This window comes from Telmatherina bonti (genome assembly GCF_933228915.1).
Source record: "Telmatherina bonti genome assembly, chromosome: 17".
Lineage (NCBI taxonomy): Eukaryota > Metazoa > Chordata > Actinopteri > Atheriniformes > Telmatherinidae > Telmatherina > Telmatherina bonti.
In genome coordinates this window covers 30,701,842-30,710,099 of record NC_136615.1, presented here as the reverse complement: position 1 = coordinate 30,710,099, position 8,258 = coordinate 30,701,842, and the positions used below count along the sequence as shown (strand labels likewise).

The following is an 8,258-nucleotide window of genomic DNA, read 5'->3' as shown; positions in this document are numbered from 1 at the left end:
TTGTCGTGTTTTGTTTTGTTTTGTTTTTTTTTTAATAGACCTTGGTCTAAAAAGTTTTGGGATTCAGTTTTTTTTTTTTTTTTTTTTTTTTTTTTTTTTTTTTTGTCTTCCAGCAAAATCAGATCAGAAAATTGTTGTTAAATTCCTGCATAAAATAATTATTTAACAAATTTCTCAATTATAACAGCACTAAAAGCATTGTCCTAATACCTTTTACGCTCTCGTGAGGTGGTTTTTCAAGTGTTTTGACACAGAAATATATTGCAAAAGTTTACGTTTTTCTTTGCATTTACCTATCACTTAACATGATGTGGGGGTCATGTGACCAGTTCATTAAAGTAAAGATGGATTCTGGACTTTTTTACTGTGTGATGGGACAGCGGTAACAGCAGTGGAAACCAAATTATTTGCTCCGAAATGCAAAATGTTTTATATCCCAATCTTTCCTAAAGTGGCTCCTTAAAGGACACGATTTGGTAAGAAATATCGTTTATGTACAACTCAACATTTTATGTCAACATTTTATGAATAATCTAATAGATAAATTAAAAAATTCTATTCAGCAAAAAACAGTGATGAAAACAGTTATATTTTCCAAAATCATTTATTATATTTATTTTTATTTTCCTTTAGTTGTTTCTTTTTTTCCTGTATTTGATTTGTTTTCATATTATTGCATATAAATTTAGGCATTAATGTATTTATTTATTTATGAATTTATTTATTTAATGAAAAGTGATTTATTAATCTGTCATATTTGCAACGATCATCATTGTCACCTTTATTGTCCCTTTGTCGCCAACATTTTGCCGTGCCTTCATAAACTGTCTGCTTATCATCACTGTCATCTTTGCTAGTCATTATCATCAAATTCTCATGATCCTCTTGGCAGCATCATCACACAGCCGCGTCACCATGATCACTTATATATTACCCATTATTTCACATACCTTTTTATTTTTTTCTTCCATATTAACAAAAGCCTGAATAAATACAGTTCAGCTCAGCCTCCAGGACAAATTTCAATAAAGAACATACACATTTACCATTTTCATATTTGTCTTTTGCTTTAATGCTACTACATGGCCACACTGCAATTCTTTTAAAAATTAAGTCCATAAACCTTTATATGTCTTCATTAAATGTGATTTATTAATTTTATTCATTGGAATAGAAATGTTTTGACTCGGCCAGTGTGAGATAAACGTACAGAAACACAGCAGCAGGTAATTAACTAACGGAAGATCTTATAATGAAGCCGCATAGTTAAGAGATACAGCTCATGAATCCTTTTCTGGATCCAAACCACAACTGGGTTTCTGAGATAACAGATCTTTTAATATTGCTCCCCTCTTTAGTATCAGGGGTTGTGAGGGTGCCAGGAAGGGATACCGAGGACCAGCTGAGAGTTTCTGTCTTGGTAAATGATAAATAAGAGGTGGACTCTAGATGGAGTGGGCATTTTTCTGCCCCCGGAATAAAAGCCCAATCAGATAGTGGCCAGCTTTTCTCTGTGCCCCCCCCCCAGTTCTGGCACAGAGGGCTAGTGTGGGATGTTTCACATGTGCTCAGCAACAATAGTTTGTTTTTAAATAGTTAAAGCTTAAATTAACACGAGAAATAAAAGGTACTGAACATGCGTTCCTAATTTATCAAAATAACGAGGCCTTGCAAAAGCCTGTTCTGCAGGAGTTTCTGTTGTTCAGCAGGATGTGATAAGAGGCTGAATGTGCTCCCTTCCCTACACAGGTACATGATATGTGATGGTTTTTAGAATATGAATTAGAGAAAAATCTGTTCTGTTGGGGTTAAACATGTGATCTCAAATGAGTGTGTGCTTTGTTCAGACTCCTATTGAGTTCATTAGAAAAGATATCCTTGACCAGTTTCCTGTAACCATGGCAATAGGAAGTGCTCTCCAATCACATCTTTGTATTGTGTGTTAGGGAAGTGCTGTTTCCTGCTGTTTTCACTCGCTTCCTGTCCATTGGTGTGTACTCAAGATCTGGCATTTGGTCCTAGAAGGCTAAGCCGACCTTCACCGCAGCTTTTTCTTTTCTCGTCTTTATGAATTTACCTGCAACGCTGCCGCACTCCAAGGACGTAAGTTGGAGATTTCTTGTCAAATTTAAAGTAAACACTAAGAAAGTCGCAGTTTTGAGTTTGTTTGTTTTTTATAAAGAGTAGTACTTTTCTAACTTTATGTGTCATATTTTTGAAGGAATTCTTTAGTGTTTGCTTGGTTTGTTTATTTAAAGAAAATATAGATAAGTTTACTTACATGTAGATGTTACATGTAGATTCCAACCTCTATTAATTAATAAGAACACAGACATGACACACACACAGACACATTCAGTTGTCTTCTTGTAGTGGAACTGTATGTTAACATGGTTTCAGTAGCTTTCATGGATGCAATAAATGCTGGCTTTCAGTGGCGGTAAAGCCAGACTAAAAGCTGGTGGGAAGCTTTAGAAGCTGGTGTATGTTATCAGGGTCTATTTCTGCTCTGTTTAACAAAACCCAATGAACACAGTTAGCTAATTAGGCTCTAGCCTGCAGTTGACTTACTTGTGGAGGGCAAAGGTGTAACTTTAGCACCCCTTTTTAATTCCTTTTCCTTCTTGGGCGCCTTCCACCTGCAAAAGGCCAGCTCCATGCAGATACTCTTTTCTGGATGATCCAGTCATGCTGCTTTTTAAGTTAACCCTGTTCCCTTTCTTGGCGATGGTAAAAATGGCTCCTGCTGTTCCTGCATTTATTCTAAGTGACAGTAAAACATATTTTCCAACTTGCTGGGGTAGAATCATCTTTCGCTGATCTTTTCCTCCTGCATCTCAGTCACTGTGCTTTCTTACGCCACAATGGTGCTATTTGTCCCTTACTGGCAGCTGTAGTTTCAAGACCATCATAGTGCTTCCCTACTGGCCTACCTGTCATATCTAGAGACAAATTTAAAATTCTTTGCTTTTGAAAATTTGTCAGAATATTAGCAGATATCATAATACAGCAGTGATAAAATACAGAAACAGAAAAACTTACAGAATATCTCTTTCTTTATTTACGGAATACTCTTCCACAACAGTAATTGTATTTAAACTTTTTTTTTTTATAAATATGTCTTTTGTTTCCCAACTCTGTGATTGTGCTTTAAACTGTTAATAAACACATGAAAATAAAGTATTTAGACTTGTGTCAGTTAACCCTTTCATGCATAGTGGTCATATAATAGTAACCTATTTACAAGCTTTTTTTCTTGCATAGACATAAATGAGGATGGTATTTCTGTAAAAGAACTGCAGTGGATGTTAGTGAGTCATCCAATACGTTTCCACTCACTGGAGAAAAAATAAATATATGAAATAATTGAACATAATGTAATTTCACAGGTTTGCCATTGCGGTAAATAGGAAAAGAAACTGATACAGCTATATTTTATAGAAGATTTACATAATATAATTATAATTATATATTATTCTAGAAATATCTTACAGAATTTATTAACAAAAATCATAAATCATGATAAATTCTAAATATGACTAATAAACAAAAAAAGTATCATTGTATATGTATGTAGAGGTAAAATACTGGATATGAAAAAAATGTTGCATTGTTTTTATTAATTAATGCATGAAAGGGTTAAATACATATTTTAAAAATGAGAAAAGTATAAATTCAAATTCTTATTTGGATAACTACCAAACTTTTCTGGAAGTTAGGTTTGTAAATATAAAAGTTTTTTCTATAAAGATTCATAGATATAAATGATCAAATATACACTAATAAAAACATATTTGAATATTTAATGTCATACCTGGTGTCATTCCTTTAATGCATATATTTGGAGATTGTGTTTTTTGCTCTAATGGAAACTATTTAAATGTTGTAAACATCTTTTTATTTAGTTTCTAAAAAGGTGTTTTAAATAACTAGATTTGTGGATTTTGTGAATTTTATGGAATGAAAAGATCATATCAGATGACGAAGGAATCTTATGTTACAGGGCTGCTACAAACAAACTCCCGCAGAGTCCTGTTCACACTTCAGAGAAAGAATGGAAAACTGACTCATATCAGACAAAACTCTTACTGATTGAACCTGGCAGCGATGCAGCTTGGTCGTCAGGTCACCAGCACCAGCACCTCTCTCCAGATCCCCCCACCGGCTGGGGCTGCTTTTCTCAGGAAGCAACACCCAATCCTTCCGGACACCATCCAGCCCGTATTGGCCATCATCAATCCTAAGCGAGGAATGGAGCAGCCCCTTCAGCCACAGACACCACACCCCACTGGGAGTTGCAGCTCACCTGGATTTGCTGGTAAATCCTGCTGGAACTTGGATTTGAGGGTGGCAATACTTCTGGTGACTCTGGCCGGAGCCATAATCCTGCTGCTGCTGTACAAACTCTTACAGATGAGACACAGGTGTGTACATGGATGGTAGGATAAATGAATCATACCCTGCTTAATGTATCACAGTAGCAAGCAATAATATGGTCTTTTAAGTCTTAAAACTCAGTAAACCTTTGATGAATACAGATTAAATATTGTAATTTATTAAGTGAGATCTATGCAGAAATGCACAAGCATCAACTCCTATGGGCTCCAACAGAAATAAAATCTGCAAATTTACATAAAAACACAGAAATGTTCTTGAAAAATAGCTTTTGGCGATAAAATTATGTTTTGCCACAATGCAAAGCAAAACATTTGGCATAAACCAAAGAGCATATCGGTAGAAACCCCTTGTACCAACAATAAGGCATGGTAGTGGAAGGTTAATGATTTTTGTTGGATGTTGCAGTTATTGTGGATCATTTTTGTTTAGGAAATATGATTCAGTGTAATATTCAGTTCAATTTGACTTTATTGAAGAACAAACAAATGAAATCAACTAAAGGTAGTTGAGGAAAGCAAGCTGAGAAAAACCACCTGATTGGAATAAATATTCTCTATTCAATAATATTGAATACATGAACAAGTTGACAGTGGGAAGGAAAAAAAGCCATTTTTACCTTTAGGGGTTGGAGGCAGAGAGGATGAGTCATATGGATCAGTAAGTATCAATATTTTAGATGGGGAAAGAGACTCAAATAATGTTATTCAATAAAAATAAGTAGCAAGGAGGAGGTGCTCATTTCACCATAACTCACCCCCTTGCAGTCTAAGCCTATAGCAGCATCACCAAATGGATGACCAACCAGGCCCGAATTATAAACTTCTTCATGAAGGACGGTTTTAAAATTAATCCTAAAGGTAGAGGTAGAGGGTGTCTACTTCCTGAAGCCTATTATGCCTCCATTCTAACTTAGTGACTCGAAAAACCACTGGAAAAGATGCCGTCTAGAGGTAAGAAGTTGGGAGAAAATGGAACTATGAGATCCCATAAAGCTTGGTGCAGATGTGTAGCCAGTCAGTCGAAGATAAAATGAAAAAACATGATCTCTGCTGCTTGTTCTATTTATTTATTAAATGTATAGACATTGTACATAAAAATGAAAGAGAAGTAAATGTTATGTTATGACAGTAGTTGTGCTTATAGTTCTCACTGCAGCCCAGTAGTCAGGAAATGCAGCCATCCAAGCTTGAAGTGGCGAAGTTCAGACTAGCTGTTAATTTCATTATTAAGTGCATTGTAGCTGAAAGAAGGTGGTCTTAGGAACTTGTTTGTACACCAATCAAACAAACAATCTGGGGCTTGTTTCAGAAAGGAGGTTAAACTTTCTTCTTAGAAAGTTGGAATTGCTTGACTGAGCTGAGCAACTCAGTATTCAGTTTCAGATGAGATGATCTGAGTTGGTTCGATCAACTCTGAGTATTTTACCCAGAGTTATGAGCCACACCAAAATGCCTTCATCAATGGAGCCCTGATTCCAGGTTTCACCATGGCAACCAGTGAGAGAAACCTGGTCATTTCACCCAGCTGGAAGAAGGTTTTATTTCAGCGTGAGGCAACACAAACAAAAATTTAGTAAAAAGGGAAACTGCTGCTGCTGCTGCTAAGTGGAAAGAAGCACGATGGGGAAGTTTGAATCCACTTGTCCACTGATCAGATGTTTAAATTTATTTAAACTGGAGCATGTATGTTGAAATTACAGAACCCGAGAATGGTCGAGAACTGTTGATTTTCTTTAAACGTTATATCAAGAAAACAAGGTCATTTTCTCATTATCTGGATATAAAGACCGTTTTCTTGAGAAAACAAACTTTGTTTTCTAAGATGATTAGCAGAGAGCAGTTACTGTGTTACACATGATTTCATGGATAAAACTGACTTGTTTTAGGTGTAACACAGTTCATCTCTCACCTAATAAACTAACTTCACAGGCCTGTGTCAGGTAGTCCGGTATTTTACTTAGACTCCAACCACAGTCGTCAATACTCAGATTTTTTGCACATTTGGTTGTTTAAAATCTACTGAAGCAGAATGTCATCATTCATTGTGGGAGGAGGAGGAGGAGGATGCTGAAGTGACACCGTCTGCTGGGATTAGACCGACAGTAGATCTCTACTATCATTTATGAAATGATTATATCAGAAGTGTGTGAAGAATTTCCTGATGATTCCAGATACTATAGTCCGTCTCAATGTTGTGTGACTGATCCTATAAAGTAAAGTCACATTTACAAAAGGAATTTCTCAAAAAGTATCACAGCATGAAGTACAGATCTCACTGCGACGTCATCTTACATACGCTATGCTTCATGTCAGATGCTACGTTTGGAGAATCAGAGTAATGGTGCTGTTTGATTAGCCATTAATAAGGAAATTATACTCCTACATACGCTCAAGTTTGGAAAAATCTTCCCTTTACATAAATAATTGTGCAATAAATTAAAGTTGCACTGCTACAGACAACCCATGTTTGACAGTTTCTTCAGGTGGGAGAAGACAAGTAGAAACTCAGGGTTTCCTTATGGTGAACTTGCCACCTAGGACACAGTCAGTTACCATAGTAACATACTTGGGGGGGAAGACTTACCTCTGTTTCTGCAACAGAAAACCCACTTTTCCCCACCGCAGGGTGAAACAAAGCCCTGGTCAAAAACAACTCCAAGGTTCCCCAAATCTATAATGGAATCCCATTAGCTGGACAGTGTTTTATTAAGGTTCACAGACAACAGCTTTAGTCTTTATAAGTTATAATTTACCTAATCTAACATTTTCATTCATAAAACAAAAGAATTTAATGACAGTGTATGTCTATGTAAGAGTATGTTAAAACATCTATCAGGTGTTGGTAGCATTAGCTTGTCCTTCCCAGCCATCCAGTCTGAAATCATAGATCTACATCTGAACCCCTTATATTAACCAATGTGGGGTGTGATTTCCTTGTTTAATATGATTATTTTTCCAAGAGTTAATCAAACTGTTTACTCAAAACTGTCTCGGTGCTTATTAATATGCAACAAATGCTACATGCTACCATGTACACTTAGCTTAGCTAAATAACTGATTTCAAAGCTTTCTCTATTGTTTGTTTATTCTTACATAGACTTACATTTGAACCCCTTAAATTAGCCAATGTGGGATATAGTTTCCTTTTTTAATCTGATTATTTTTTCCAAGATTTAATCAAACTCTTTACTCAAAACTGTCTCAGTGCTTATTAATATGTAGCAAATGCTACATGCTACCATGTACACTTAGCTTAGCTAAATAACTGATTTCAAAGCTTTTTCTATTGTTTGTTTATTCTTACATTGTGTGTTTTTATTTCCAGTTTTAGAAATGAATACAAGACTGTATTATTTCTTCCTTGTTGTTCGTATTCACCTGTAAAACAGATTTTTCTGCAGCTTGAGACAGAGCTACCTTGCTACTCTTGCTAGCTGCACTTTAACTCCAACTCTTTGATTGACTGTCACTTAAACACTTTGTCTTGTGTCCTGCAGGCTGAAGCTCGCCAGGGCGAGACACGCTTTGGAGTACAACAGCTTCTACCACCGAGCCACTTATAGACTGAGACATTCGACACTTTCTCAGGACCTGCCTACCAAAAATGGGACCATCCCTGAAGAAATTCCTCCGATCCAAACCGTAACAGCAGTGACGCCTGCTGTTGTCGTCTCAGTGCCACCCACACCTGTGCCATCTCCGCTTATGCTTCCACTACCTCCACCTCCACCTCCTGTCCTATCATCTCCACCTGTTCACCCTCCAACATCTCGTGTCCTGTCGCTTCCTCTCCCAGTGCCTGTGATCCACACCACCCCGCCCAGTCCGCACTTGTCTTGGGGTGCCTGCTCAGATGTAGAC

At 36.6% G+C, this 8,258-nt stretch overlaps 1 protein-coding gene across 1 annotated transcript in view; it reads left to right on the top strand.

The window, feature by feature from the left end:
* The first annotated feature begins 2,019 nt into the window (after positions 1-2,019).
* Positions 2,020-8,258, top strand: part of LOC306767953 (uncharacterized protein) — a 6,466-nt gene continuing 227 nt past the window's right edge. Inside the window, exons 1-3 of the mRNA XM_079256129.1 lie at positions 2,020-2,103; positions 4,004-4,424; positions 7,895-8,258. The exon at positions 7,895-8,258 is cut by the window's right edge and continues 227 nt beyond it. Of these exons, the coding sequence (XP_079112255.1) occupies positions 4,108-4,424; positions 7,895-8,258 (681 nt within the window). The 5' untranslated portion in view covers positions 2,020-2,103; positions 4,004-4,107. The remainder of the gene's footprint in view (positions 2,104-4,003; positions 4,425-7,894) is intronic.